Source organism: Periophthalmus magnuspinnatus, chromosome 20 (genome assembly GCF_009829125.3).
Source record: "Periophthalmus magnuspinnatus isolate fPerMag1 chromosome 20, fPerMag1.2.pri, whole genome shotgun sequence".
NCBI classification, from domain to species: domain Eukaryota; kingdom Metazoa; phylum Chordata; class Actinopteri; order Gobiiformes; family Gobiidae; genus Periophthalmus; species Periophthalmus magnuspinnatus.
Genome location: NC_047145.1, coordinates 9,335,310 through 9,351,431, shown reverse-complemented (window position 1 = coordinate 9,351,431; position 16,122 = coordinate 9,335,310). Strand labels below are relative to the sequence as shown.

Genomic DNA, 16,122 nt, shown 5'->3' with positions numbered 1-16,122 from the left:
CCAGGAGGTATATAGATTGCGGAAGATGAGAAGGAGTGTGATGTTGGCGTTCAAAAGGGAATTAAGTGGGAGAGAGCCAGATGTGGTGCGGAAATGCCTTGATGGTGGTCTCATGTGGATGGTATAGTAAACAGTACTTGGTTGGATAGTACATGTGGGAGGCAAGGGCTTCCAGGACACTCTTAAACAATCTTAATAGCCTCAGCCACTGCTTCCTTTTACGGTTTGTAAATAGACTCATTGTTGTAAAGCTGAGTTAGCCTCACCAAAGCCAGACTTATAAAACCAATGTCAATGTGTGAAAATGGTAGTTTTGCACATGCTAGGTTAGCAGTTAGCAGTAGTTGGCGTAGAGCTTTTGAATGTTGTCGAGCTATTTGTGGTTCTTTTTTTGAAGTTGTTCCCTGAAGAAGCTTATTCAGGTTGGTGGTTTAGCTATCGGCATTGAGTCTTGTTTTGGGTCCTTGGGCAAAACACTTCAACCATGAACGGTGACTGTTGACAAAAGAGTAGTGCTATATAGAGTTGACACCGTTATGGGATAGTTGTCTTGCTGCTGTGGCAATAACCAATTTGGCGATTTCAGTATTACTATTTTAAAATCTTTTTTTATCTGGAATATTTTTTCAATTTAAATTTTTACTAATTGTGTCAAAATATCGGTAAAATTTTCAACATTGGAGCGATATCTGGGAACCCTCTCTGATACATCGAATGCCAACACTGAACCCGATGTATTCCTACCAATGATTATGAGAAATGCCACCACAACAAAAAGCACACTTTAGTAGCATTAAGAGGCAAAAGAGGGCGGGGCAGAATAAGGTCAGTGATTACGTTCTTGTCTCCTTCTTCTAGGTCCTGAATGTTCGAGAAACTTCACGTCCAACAGCGGAGTGATCAAGTCGCCTGGTTACCCCGAGAAGTACCCCAACAACCTGGACTGTACCTTCATGATCTTTGCCCCCAAGATGTCCGAGATCATCTTGGAGTTTGAGAGCTTTGAGCTGGAGCCTGACCCCACGCCCCCTAGTGGTGTGTTCTGCCGCTACGATCGACTGGAGATCTGGGATGGCTTTCCTGGAGGTAAATGGAATTTTTTTTATTTTCTTGAAGCTAAATCGTTGGTGTTGCATGCTTGGTTGTCCACTCAATATTGTGTTGAGTTAATTTATTTTTGCTGGACATTTTGATCACTAAAGACCAGTTATAATTTTTTCTAATCTCTGGCAGGTTTAGAAAGTTAGGGCATTCAGCATAAAAACTCATAAAACATCTGCAAATAGTTCACTCTGGTAACCTTAACTTTTTTTTTCTTGCTTGCTACTCAGTTTAGCCTCAATACTTGCCAGATAAAAAAAAGCATTCAGTCCTTTTCTTTACAAGGCCATCAATTCAATCCTCGTACCAAAATATCTCCAACACCAAAGCTATTTTTAAGCTTCAGGGCTGACAAATCTGCACTAGTTGACAGCTTCTATGATAAAGTGTCTTAATCTCCTGTTTAGGATTACAATACACCTTTTTTAGCCCACGTCTCCAGTCATTTCCCTAACACACATGTAAAGCGATACCCAATGCCTGAAAAGATGAGCGGTGAACACATTAGCTGCCTCATTGTAAGAAGGAGAGGAGATTTTAGTTCAGAACGGAGTTGGCGGAGGTCCAGGAGTCTTTCTGCAGGAGCACAATGCCTGGTCATCGCTCAATGCCAAATGGCTGGCTGATTGTACGCGCCTGTCGACCCTGCCGCGCCTGCCGCTCCTGTCCCCGGGTGCTTTGTGTCACCGTCGAGTTTGTAAGCGAATTCGGGGTCTATTATAGGTCAGTGATACCAGTTGGGTCTTAAGGGAGTTGTCAAAATGGGTTGACAAGACATTGAGTATGTATACACTCAACTGTGCTACCACTGTCCAAACAGAAATTGTAGAAGTAACTTTAAGAATCGCAAAAAAGATATTTCTATAGTAGTAGTAGTAGTAGAAGTAGCATTACTTACTGAAGTTTGGGGTAAAAAGTGATGGCAGTGGTGGATGTAGTAGCCAAAGTAGTAATATTACCTAGTAATATATGCAGCAGGAAGAAGTAGTAGTACTGCATAACAAGTACAAGTGCATAGTGTAATAGTAACTAAAGTGGTATAAAAAGTTTCATTGCAAAATAGCAGGGGGTTGTAGTTGTAATGTTGTATTGCATAGTGATTTTACCAGTAAAAACAAATCGTAGTTGTGTACTTCTACCAGTACTACTACTTTTGCTATAAGTTTTATTGCACAATGCCAGTGGTAGTAGTAGCAAAATTTGCTATAATTATGACTATTCAATATACTTTATATTTATTTATACGGTGTTTGTACTCAAAAAAGTGGTATTGTATAGTTATGGTGGTTGTAGTATTTATATAGTAGTAGCAAACATATTGATGGTAGTTGAAGACTTTATTGGTAATGCAAACTGTGTGGTGCCATGCCTGACACAAAACTATGACAGCTAAATATTCATACATACTGAGGCGACAAAGATGAAGGAGCGGACATCTTGTGACACAGGGACATCTTCTGATTACAATAAAACATAAATTCACCACAAATCTCTACAGCCCCAGTCCTTCAGCTATGGAATATTAATGTGCACGCTCCTGTCAGAAATCTATTGTTTATACATGAAGCTCACCCACAGCGATTCTAGTATCAAATCAGCAAGTGAAAAAAAACCTGAAAGCATTGCGTTTTCTATGCGCAAGGAATTCTTAATAGAAAAATAACCTACTAAAGTAAAAATTTATAGTAAATGGTACATTTCTACCTCTATGTTCACGCATTGAACTTGACAGCCTCAAACCAACACAATGTTAAGTTAAGCAAAGTAGCTCCGTGGTCTTTCCCAAGGACACAGGGCAGAGTGCATTGCCAATTGAAGTAACTGAACCTCACTAACTTATTCACCAATATGCAGACAGTGGAGGTTAGTAAGGTTGAGTATATTGCCCAAGGAGACAACATAATCCTGCATTGGCAGCAGTGGGGATTAAACCAGCAACTTTTGTCTTGGTGAGCAAGACTTATCCCTACTCGATTACACACCAATTCAAAAACAAGGGAAGTTACCCATGAATTTCAGTGATGAAAACTGTGACTGTTCCACAAAAGTAAAAATTCTAAGATTTAAAAAAGAAGTCCTCAAAATGGCTCCTATGGAAATTGAAACAGTATGCACTGACCAGGAACTTTTGGACTGATGGAAAACTTACACATTCATATCGTAATTGTATATGAGTTACAATATATCTGTACTGGGGCAAGTTTTGCTCAAATACATGTAAAAAAATCAGGTACAGAGCTTTTAATCAAACTTTGTAGCACTCACATAGCCTACATTAGGTCCCATTTTGTGAAGTATTCCGCTCTCGTCTAAAGTATCGTTTTGCAATGCCATTAAAAACCCAGAGCGGAGAGAAAGAGAGGGCTTCAAACAGCCACGCTTCCATAGCTTGAGACAAGACTTTGAACCTAGCTCGCGATTCCACCTCTTGATGTTGGCACTTTTTCTCCTGGCTATTCCAACCTGGAGTGCAGACGAGATGAAAGCGTCTCTGGCCCATCAACAGTTCGAAAATTGACGGAATTTTATCTGCTGGAGCCGGGCGCATCAGTATTCCGCTCCCTGGCATTCCCAATGATAAGGTTGAAGTGTAAATCAGTCCGCTCTTTCATGGCGGTTTACTCAGAGTTCAATATTCTCACACAAGATTTGCAAGAGTTGACCTCCGACTTCACAAAGTAGTTCTGTAACTCATTGGGATTCTGTCGGTCTCCTGTAAAAAAAAGAGGGAATAAGTAAAATTTTCGAGGTTTGGGTTGATTAATGCGCGGAAAAAAATGCCGCCACTTAGTTTTCACCTTGGATCTTTGCTTTTATCATCCTTTTTGTACAACTTGTTATATCTGAGGGTTGGAATCTAATGTATCCTAAGATGACATTTAAAAGGATAGCAAAGGTTTATAGTCGCTATTTAAAACATGCTGTATGACTTCTAATATATAACAAATGAAAGAAATATGTTGTGTTCTTGGCTTTTAGTTTCACTGAGAACACTTTAATTGGCTTTGTGCACAGCAGTGCCCGGATACCTCAGTGTTGGGGTTACTGCTTCTTGTCCAATTGTTTGTCTGTGGGGTTTTTGTGTGTCAATACTTTCGCTAATGCATCAAACTGAAACAATCTACAAATCAAAACATTTGGGTAGCGTTTATTTTAATTAACTTCAATTGTAATAGGTTGTTCATTTTACATTTGCTAGAGAGTGAAAAACAGCGTGGATATTGTCAACATGGCACAACATAAGATCAATGCAATCAGGTCTTGATATATGGATTTTTTTTTTTACCTAATTTAGTTTTACAATTTCAGGGTTACTTAAAGGTGCACTACGTAACATTTTCTGGTTGGAGGTCCGCCACCTGCTTATTTATTCAATAGCAAGTGTTTTGAAAATAAAAACTTTGTGTGTGTACTGGATCATCTCTCTACGGATCTGATTTGTAACTTGGTCTGTTTGTCTCCATGGAAACAACCAGCCAAGTTACAATGCCATACTATGAAGCGTCGCAAAAAAACAACAACACGTTTTCATAGAGACAAGCAGGTAGTGGACTCACCATCAAGAATGTTACATAGTGCCCCTTTAGAGATGATAATAAATTTGTGTATGTTTTGGACGTTTTTGACATGTTTTTTGTGATACAAAATAATAACATGAAAAAAAAATTACAATATGTTCACTTTTTAAATTCAAAACCTCGTTACGCAATCTATCAAACAACATCATTTTGCATTTTGTTTTTGCTCATTTTGAAGCATATTGAGGGCAGGACTCGACACAGCTGAGGTGGCATCACACCCATCAAGTGTTGTTGTGGGTGACAGACAGAGCGGTGTAAAAAATAAATAAAAACTCGCCGTGGGAACGCTACTTATGACAACCAGTGGTAGGTACCAATAGTGCATTGGCCTAGAGGTTCGCAGACATGCTAGCTGGAGGTGGGAGATGGCTAGCGAAATCACACCAAAACAAATGCATTCAGATAGGATTTTAAAGTTTCATGAGGTTGTTTCATATAATTCACAACATGGCATTTTCCCCAGCTATAGCAAAATATATATATACCCTGACAACTTATGAATAATGCTGGCTTATTTTCCATAGTAACAAAATGTATTCACCTATATATGACTAATGGTACACATAGAAGTACTGGACTTTTTATGGGAAACTTCTGAAACAAATTCAGACATATATTGAAATTGTTTAAAAAAAATAAAAAAAAATGATGCTAGTTGCAATAGGAAGGGCATCTGGCATAACAAACTTAAAGGGGAACTATGTAACTTCTCTGATGATGGTTCCGCTATCTACTTTAATCCATGGTGATGTTATTGCTTTGCCTAGAATGTTCCAAGGCATGGCATTAAACTAATTTGTCTTGCATTAATTCAAAAATACCTTGAAAAACGTGCATTCTTACTGTGAGTGCAATCGCCTCTCCACAGATCTGACACATTTACTGATACTGAATTACGTTGCGTTAAATCAGACTAGAAACGCTTGTAGCTGCAGAGATCACTTTAAAAAAAATACAATATTGTGGTACTTGAATGCGGGGCGTCTAACTCACCCAGGAGACCTTATTCTGAGCGACCAGCCTTACGGAGCGCCACACATCCATCGCCGGTCCTCGGGGTCCCTTGGGTGCTCATGCTAAGCTCCGGTCTGTGCGTTGGGAGCTGTATGGGGCTAGCTGTGGCATGTTAGGATGACTGTCACTCTCCACTGGTCACAGCATTCCTAATCACAGATAAGCTGCAGGTCCACGCTCGCAGACCAAACTTCACGGATCAGAGCGCACATCACCGCATAGGCCAGGGTCACTGTGCTCCGCCATGCATAATTCCCATGTTTCTCTCCGCCTTTGTGTTGGACTTAAGGGGCTGTACCTGATTTTGATTTCTTCTGGTTCAGGAATTGTTGTGGATCATGTTTTGTCTGATTGTTTTCCATGTTTTAGTTTGCCTTATTTCTCTAGTTCATGTTTTGATTTGACATGTGTCCTGTGTGCTTGTGTTTTTGAGTTTTACTTCTTGTCTCTTGATTGCCTGCCCCACCCTCACGTGTTTCACCTGTGCCTTGTTTCTTGCTGTATTTTAGCCTCATGTTTCCCCTTGTCGTTTGTTGGTGCATTGTCATTGTCTTGTCCTGCTTTTTGTTCATTTTCTGTGATTCCTTGAGTTTGGACTATTTTGGAATTTTCCGTTTTTTATTTCTTTTGCAGTGCTATTTTGCCCTTGAATCTTACCATGCTTGGAATCTAAATTGTTGTTATAGTTAGTAAAACCTTTGACATTTCACTACCACCATATTACATAACATAGCATAGGTACATTCTCACAGCTAACTACAATTCTTTATAGACTACCTACTGAAACGTGTGCCTATCATTATCATTTTATTACCCATTGTCTTTGACCCGCTTTGAATTTCCACTCAATTCAACACAAAAAAACCCTCATCAAGTCACTAAAAAGACAGAAGGTGCCAGGAATTTACAATGGGCAAATAAACTGGGCCGGTCCTCCAGTAGACTTTGGCTGTCGTCTGCAGACTAATGGCCAGGCTTGGAATGCAGCAGTGGGGCTTTCTCACGCTTTATGATGGGCTATGGTTAATGCCACACTGACTCTCCAGTTTTCACGCCTCCACGGGGGGGTGGGGTGGAGGGAGAGGGCAAAGAAGAGAGGGGAGAGAGGACAGCCCTGGAGGAAGGATCAGGCGGTAAACAAACAAATATTGAGCTAACCCGACCTTCACTCTCTCCAGTTGTGGGGTCTCAAATGTATGGGGTTAAGTTGAAGTCATTTTTGTGTGCGTTTAGTAGAAGTAGAAACCTAAACGCACACAAAAAAAACATTATGTGTTTATTGTCCATTAGAATGGTCTTTAGTGCAAAACATTTTTATGTTGATTTGATACAACGTGAAAAATAAAATTGTAAGTCATACTTGAAGGTCCGCTACCTGATTCGGACGGTCTTAAAAACATGAAAAAGAGTTTATTTTAGCATTTTGCATTATGAGCATTATATTTAATTGCTTTATAATTAGATGCAGACAGCAAGCAGTGGGCATATTTTTACGACAGAGTATAAGGGTCACTTAAATAAAAAAAATTATGCGGGCGCTACGAGAAAAAAGTCGTAATATTACGAGAATAAAGTCATATTTTTATGAGAGTATAGGCTGCTGTGTGTGAATGAGTGACCAGTGTGTTGTGCGTTATGGAGAATTTGGAGCATTTTGTTCAGATAAACTTTCAACTGGGGTTTACGCACGATGAAATACTGTGTCTTTTAGCCCACCATCACCACACTATCATCAGTATAAGTACTTTGAAGGGACACTGCCAGCATTTGAGTTTGTTTAGTTGGAGGAACCAGACAGATTTGGAAGAAATTGCTATTTCTGAACAAAATGCTCCAAATTCTTCATAATGCACTGGTCACTCATTCACAGCAGCCTATATTCTCGTAATATTACGACGTTTTTCTCATAATATTACGACTTTAATGTCGAAATGCTACGACTTTATTCTCGTAGTGCCCGCATAATTTTTTTTATTTACCCTTATACTCCGTCGTATAGTTTCACCTCAAAAGTTTACAATATATTTGTAATGGGACAAAAAATCAGGTAAACTGCCTTTAACAGTACTGTTGTAAATGTAATTATTATATTTAAAATTATAGAGTATGGATAAATTGTGGTTATATTAAGTAATACTACTGCATATATGCACTTGAATTTGCGATTCATTATACTGCTGCAATATGCTTTTGGACGTAAATATGTTGCTAACAGTTTGATTACAAAGAAATATGCTGATTAAAAATGTCCAACTCATATTTTGTCTTTTTCCTGTTTGTTCCACAGTGGGACCTTACATTGGGAGGTACTGCGGGCAGAACACTCCGGGCAGAATCATCTCCTACACGGGCATCCTGGCTCTGACAATCAACACAGACAGTGCCATTGCTAAGGAGGGCTTCTCTGCTAACTTCACTGTCCTGGAACGCACTGTCCCCGAGGGTGAGTCCACCGAAAAGAATGAAGTGACCACTGTCCAGTTAGAAAGAGAACATTAGCTACTTGGATATAACTTTCACTTTAATATGGTGTAGGAATGTTGCAGTGCTGTAGGCTTGTTTAAAATTACCTGAATTTTGAATAGTAATCTTTTTTCAGTAGTTTTGACTGGATAAGATTTGATTAGGTTTTGATTGCGTGATGTGGAATAGGTTTCAAGACATTTCTGAGCAATTGCAAGATAAGTTCGCTTGAAATAAGAAAGTCAAAACTACTCAAATTAATTAAAATGAATTATTATGATGATTTAAAGTCATTTGAACTCATCTTGATTTGAATATGATTTGACTTTTTTGCCATGTAGACATTCCCGAACAAGGTTATATTAAAACTAGTTACTATTTAATAAAACAAAATGTATACTATAAATGGGAAAATGGCAGTAATGAATAGAACAAATGAGGATATTACCCCCCTGCTTTTACCATGACAGTACAACAAAACAGTGCATTGTATCCCCATATGTTCACAATTAAATATTCTAAAAATCCACAAAAATATGGCAACATTATCCAAATTATATTATACATACAGTTTCATTCATGTAGGTAAAGATACTGTAAACATTATATCATCTAATATCGTAATCTTATCAACATAATCCACTGTCAGTACCAAATCATTACAGTCCAGGAAGGATTAAGCAGAACCAGAACTCTCAGCGGGGAAGCATTTGGCAGTCGCACACGGGGTTCTTCCAGGAGATTAAAAAGGCCAGCGAACAGAGCGCAGACAGTGAGAAGCAGATGTGCTCCGCAGCTCCAGCCGCAATGTTCTGATTATGACAAATTCTCTCTCCTTAAACAAAGTGCAGGACTTATTCAATAAACAACTCCTGCCTCTACTCCCAAGAGATGAGCCAGAGTAGTCCACGCAGTGCAAAAAATGTCTACCATAAAGTGCTGATTAACTCAAATATAACTTAATTTGAATAGTTTTGACAGTTTTTTTTACTAGATGTTGACATAGGGATTTGTTTCAAGATAAAGTCAAACACAGTGATAAAAAGTTTAACACAAAAGAGCTTGAATCTGAAACACAAAATTTAGATATAAGTAAGCGCACATTGCAAAATAATAGTTTCGACAGCTTTATTTTTAACTAGACTTTCAATTGATTTCAAGATACAAGTCAAACACAGTAATAAAAAACATAAACAACTGATACAATAAATTCATTTAAAACATAATGGTCTGAATCAAAAATAGAAAATGTAAGTAGAGAGTAGTGATGTGACGTTTGTGAACGAGTCGGCTCTTTTGAACGGTTCCTTATCGTGAATGGTTGAAACCGGATCTAATTTATTTAAAAGAATCAAATCGTTTTCTTTCTAATTTGTATGCAATTTTACACTGATTAACGCTGAACCAACAGAAAAATCAGCACAGAAGCAGAGCAGGCGACGCGAGTGAGAGCTTTGTGCAAAAAAAACATATTTGAGATAACAATAGCAGTTAGTTTATATTATTTTTATTGTTGTTATTGTTATTATTATTATTATTGTAGTGCAACATTTTATTTGGATGTTCATAATTCCAAAGGCTAAACACGCTCCCACTCTGAGTTTCAGCCGTTTTAAACAGATCTTAGCCATGGTCGTTTCTTTCTGTGATTAGTTTATTGATAAAATGAGTCCTCACAGCGACTTCTGTCACGTAAATAAAAAGTAAAAGAACAAAAGATTTGGATCCCACAAAGAGCTGAAAATCCCATCACTAGTAAACCACACACTGCAAAAAATATTTACCAACATGTCATGACATTAACTAAAATATGGATCTTGATTTGAGATATTTGTTTTGTGTGACTTTAAAATAATGAAATTCCCCACCAAAAAACAGCCTAACGATACAAAACATCTTAGTAAAATTACTTAAACTAGTGAAATTAACTCTATAACATTCACTCAACCTTTTTAACATATGTATTTGTTTGTTTTTACTGCGCCTCCTATAGTTTACGATGACTGTTTCACAAACCCTGGTTCCAGTCAGGCTGCGAAAGGCAACATCCTCGCCTGCACCCCCTCCTCCCCCTACTGGGTTAACGCGCTGCTACGTCACCCTGAGCCCTGACCCCTGACCCCATTTTGCAAAAACACAGCAACTAAACATTTCATTACGGACGACTAGCGCTAGTTGCTGTCATAAATCTGCCCGGTAGATAAGACCACCCCAGATACACATGCACAAAGTCAGGCGTTCTTTGAAAACTAATGGAGACAGATGAAGTTCAGCCAATCTCCTAATCACCTCCCGAAAGAATCAGCCCAAAGGGAAGATTCTAAACGGCCCCACAGTGAGTAATACTCGCTGGGTGATGACGGCTGATGTCATACGGGGTTACTTTCCGCAGAATTGCCTTCAGGCTTAAGTCATGTTTCCAATGACGCTGCAGGCCGCTATGGCGAAGAGTAGCGTGTTTTAAAAAGCCACAGCAAAGGAACAGCAAAAGCGTTGGACTGATTTGCTGTGTGTAAACTTTAAGACATAAATATCCAAGTCATTAGTAGTAGTAAAATATATATACATGGTCCAATTTTCATCATGCATATAGGCTAGAATTGACTTGAGTATACGGCACATTTTAATAACTTAATACGTTATATAAGCCTAATGTAATGATGTCATACTCTCACATGGGAGTATGAGCCAGATTTTCATATTAATTACATTGTACTACATGAAATATCTAAAAGTTAATTCACAAATTTCTTTTAGTGACTGGACACTGTAATACATTCACATCTTGTATTACAAATTTCAGCGTTTTAACAACATTCATCGTTTTAGTTGTCCCCCGTCTGTATTAAATATTATTAGCCTATAAAATGCTGTGACGTGACGTGATCTGAAACCCAGTAATTACAAGAGCATTGCAACATATGTCGAACCATGATGTGACCGAAGCATTTTATAGTATAAAAACTTGTATAATTTTCACTTTTTGTGTAACATGCAAACAAAAGCAGATGTCAAACAGTTTGTTTTATGTCCTGAAGAGACTCCACCCCTTTTTTCCACAGTCCCAATTTAACAGAGTAACATATAACAGAACAGTATAACATAATTCATCGTGTTTGTTATCGTTTGAATCTTACAAAACACTAACAATAATTTTTTTCTGTAAGGTACTTTAACGGAATAAATGCATATATAAATACATGCATTTTTACTGTGAGCCTCTCCATAGATCCATCCTGTAACTTCATGTGGTGGCTTGTCTTTATTGTAGCTAAAGTTATATCTATCCTAACTATAAAATGTGTAGTTTATATCTGGTTTGACGCAAAATAGATGGTGATTCAAACAATATTATAAACTATCATATTACTTCATTTTTTGCTGCTTTGTAAACCATTGAAATCAGAAATGTGTCTACAAGTATGTCATATGATAGCAACCAAGCTAGCACCAGAAGTTAAGTGAATACAAGCGTTTAATCCCATATCTACCATCACGTTACATCAGTCTTTTTCTGCGCTTATCATTCAAAACCACTCTATTCATCACAAACTTACTTTCTCTTACATCACTGACCAGAGACTCCAGAGGTTGTCTCGCGTTCTTGCTGACCGTCTTAAATCATTCATAATCCCCTTATGCATAATACAACGCAGATTTTCACATTTCTGCGCTAAGCTAACGGTACGCTCCTAGCTTAAAACCGCTGTTGAAAGAGCGCCTTGTCTTTTGTTTCTTGCACCGTTCCTCCTCGCTCTCCTCCCGTACAATCGAAGCCCTCACACATCCACATACCACCCTCTCTATCTCAATCCACTATCAGTTTGGCTTCGGTCGGTAGCCCACATGATCCGATAGATAGGCTACTTAGCGGCTAAACAAGTGCCTCCTTTGTCTCATCAAACTGTAGTGCAAATGATTTCGGTTTTAGTGCAAAAAAATTTACTAGCCAAGTAGTTTTTACAAGGTTGTTCCTAGATATTCACTATTCATCAGAGATACGAGCCCCTTAAAACACTTAAAACACGAGCCGTCATTTTTATTTATTTAAAGTGCTATTTTGTATTAAAATAGTTGGAGTTGCGATAGCTTTAACTGAAATATTCAACAGTATGGCATTAAATGTAAAATACCTCGTCAACTGCTTGTCTCTACGGAGATAGATAAGTTTGTAATGCCAGTAATGCCATACTATGGACCATTCCACGCTAAGCAATCATATCTCCTTGAAAACAAGCAGGGGATGGACCAGACAGCAGAAAAAGTTACGTAGGTCATCTTTAAAACAAAATAGTACTTTTAAATAATGCAGATAGAATTACTTTATGCAATTGAAGATATTATAACAAGCAACTGGAAATGTTAGCGTAATTCGTTAAGTTAAATATTGGAATGTAAAAGATAAACTAGTTATGGATCAACTTAACGAGTGGCCCCCAAACATCTCGCACCCCCCACAAAACTGGAACGGGCCCTGTTGTGAGTGGGAGAGGTGCGAGACGGTTATGTCAGCAGACTAACATGGAGGATCTGGAGATGACGGTGGACATATGCAGGGAGACAATGCTGAAAACGCAGCCAGTGACAAGAGTGTTGGCTGAGAGGCAGATGGAGCGGCCATCTGGGGAGCTCACAACTTGTAGCTACATTGCAGTTTTATTTTTGTTCTGTGTCCTCCATCTGTTTGCCATATTCAGGTACAGGGAGGTTGAAACAGTAGTTCAGAATGGATTTTGATTTTTACTTTTTTGTCAAACATTCTGTACAAAGAAATCCGACAGTGAGTGGAACTTAAAAATTAGCTAGGTCTTGCTAGGTTGTCCATTTATAAATAAAACTAAATCATGATGAATAGTAATAATGCATACAGGTTTACTAAGACATTGCTTGAAAGTTAGCTGGCCAATTCACTTTAACAAACTTGAAAGCCACAATAAGTCACTTTTTTGCCAAGAAATAAACTAAAAATATATATATTTTTTCATTATGGATATTTTTATTGCACTTAAGAACATGTCCTTACTCTTTGCGGGCTTGCATCTCCACAAACCTGACTCCCATTCGGCCTAGATAAGGACCTCTTCCTTCTTATATCCATGTAAATGTTGTTCCTATGGCTATAATATTCCACAGTATGGCATAAAACTCATCTATGTCAGTGGAGAATGTTACAAAGTATGGTTTTAATTCACTATCTCAATAGAATCATGCAGTTGTATTTCCACGTCCAGAAAGTTACATACTATCACTTTAATATAGGCCCACCAGAATCCCCTATTTTATTTATGATCGTGTAGACCTATGAAAAAACTAAAATTCTAAGAGCCTGAACGTAACTTTTTAAGCTAGCTGGCTAATTAACCATACATCATTACAATTTCAATTACAATTTAGTAATATTAGTATGTCCTATACACCCATAGTTTTCATTAACTATGCAAGAATGTAATTAACTAGTGACATAGCATTTTAATAATTACCCAGAGCCAATTTGAAAATGGCCCCTGGCTGTCTATCAGGACATACTTATAACGGCCTAATTAGCCACTGTCATTCAGGCAACGGATGACAGTTTACCTTACTTGCTAAATTCTGCTCACAAGGTAAATCTTATACAATTTTAGTCTACAATTTATATTTCTAAGTGTAAGTATTTGAATTTTTGAATTGATAAAATATATATATATATATATATATATATATATATATATATATATTCATTTATTGTTAAAATTTGTTAAATATAAGGTCTGTATCTGTTTTTTGCGGTCTTCAAAACAAAGCTAGTTCATTTTAACCTTTTAACCTTTTTACCTTATGCATTCCTAGCATCCTAATTATTCACCAAGATGAATTTATAAGCACAACTTTTAGACGCCAGTGCGGAGTTTTACTGTCACGGTAAAACTAAAAACAACTATTATGCATGCTAACTGTGCCCTTCCTGATTTGGGACAATAAAACACCTTGTAATCAGATGCAGGCAGAACACAGCAGACTTATTTTGACCTGAAAAACTGCTCATACAATATATCTGTACTGGGACACATTTAGCTCGAATAGATGGAAAAAAAAAAATACAGGGCCTTTAAATACTTACAATTCTTAGTAATATTAGCTTGGACAAGAGTGTCACATTCACTGTAAGCTTTCGAGTTGAAGTTATTGCTTTGCGGTCAGCGGTTTCTTGTTACTTCTTGCATCCGAAAAACTGCCTCTGACTATTTGCGCCATCTGCAGAAACAATAACCCATAATCAATAGACACAAATGTGGCTTTTCACACACGTTCCACCCCTGCCCTCCGCTCCGGGTCACGTCGTCTTTTCCATACCTCTCTCCGATAGTGTCTGTGCCGGTGTCGCTACGTCTGACCTCTGGAGCATCACTAGGGCCCCCCCAGCCCTCTTCTGACCCAATTTGCTCCTCACAGCCAGAGGGGTCGACTGGGGATGCATTACGACGACTGCCCCGTGTCAACGCAAACAACCAAAGCCGCTGTTCCTCTCTGGTGGTATTCACATTGAGAAAGATATATAGCCTCCAAAACTAGATACTAAAATGTGGCAAAAGTCCCCCCAGAGACCAAGCTAGAGGAGAAGAGTCACCGTAGCAATTCCGATACCACAATTACAATTTTAAAAAAGCTTTCTTTAGACAATAGAATGTGATTTTCGACATTAAATCGTTCTTTTATATTACCATGTGGCCTTATATCAGTGGTCCAGGTATGTTCCATAGTGGTCAATGTTCTGACACAGCTCAAGATCATTCTAAAGATATTCAGGAAAGGTTGATTTCTATCATGATTGAGACTTTTTTAGCATTGAGTATCTAATTTTGATACTAGTTTTAGACAACGCTACCTATTATAAAGTTATAAGCATGTTTTTATGTAATTTTTGGCAATAAAAAACACAATTGAATAAATTCTACATACATTTAATGCCATACTGTGAAATTAATCTCAATAATATCTCCAGGCCTCCAAAACTAGATACTAAAACCACATACCAAAAGTCCCCCCAGAGACCTAGCTAGGGGAAAAAGAGTCACCATGTGCTAAATATATAAACTTTCCATGGGGACTTGAACGCAACACTAGCAGTTGATGGGGAAAAAAAATAATAAAATTGCATGGAAACAATGTTAGCGCTTAATATAGATGTGAACTCTTAAATGTTTGATAAAGACATTTGGATGACTTAATGCAAAACAGTGGCAGGAAAAGTCTGGAAATAGAAATGTGAAGTGAAGCGTGGCTTATGTGCTGAGTGCCTGTCGTGTGGTGTCCTCGTCTCCTGAGAATCTTCCAGAGGACACAGGAGGAATGTTTTTGCACATTGAGGAAATCTGTTGTGCAAAATTGACTTTTATGAGCTGTCAACCATGTTATAATGTGGTAAATATATATGCATTAAGCAGGATTACGTTTTGTTTCATTCAAGCATGTTTAAGTAATATGGTTTGGTGAGGTTGAAAATCAGTTACTTTCAGCTCTCTATACGTGGGTTTTACATTGATTAAAAATGTGGACGTTTCCATAGCGATAAAGAGTTTTACAAAATATTATATAAAATAGGAATTGCTTTGTTAAAGTTCGTAACATCTTTGTTGGGCCCTGTATTCTGATTTGTACGGCTCATTCTTCTTGTTGATTAGCTGTGCTGCTAATTTCACTTTTCAACATTGTTAACTTCCAATTGTTTACAGCAGAGGGCAGCAGACCTAATCCAACCATTTTCTGTGCAGCCAAAAAAACAAACAAAAATTGTATACTTTTAAGTAATATTTAAGCTATAAAATAGGAAATACAGTGCAGAGATGAAAGTGATTTTCATTATGATCGTACACTAGTTCTGATAAAAAAAGATCCAGCTCTTTCTAAAACTATTCAGGAACAGTCATATTATTGATTTTTTTCTCAGTATTGGTAGTTGTCTAGTTTCGATACTAGTGATTGA

At 37.8% G+C, this 16,122-nt stretch overlaps 1 protein-coding gene across 2 annotated transcripts in view; it reads left to right on the top strand.

The window, feature by feature from the left end:
• The window catches only part of nrp1a (neuropilin 1a), a 125,417-nt gene that overhangs the window by 54,702 nt on the left and 54,593 nt on the right, over positions 1-16,122 (top strand). For both annotated transcript variants that reach the window (XM_033985773.2, XM_033985774.2), the window contains exons 5-6: positions 859-1,086; positions 7,984-8,139. In XM_033985773.2, the coding sequence (XP_033841664.1) occupies positions 859-1,086; positions 7,984-8,139 (384 nt within the window). The remainder of the gene's footprint in view (positions 1-858; positions 1,087-7,983; positions 8,140-16,122) is intronic.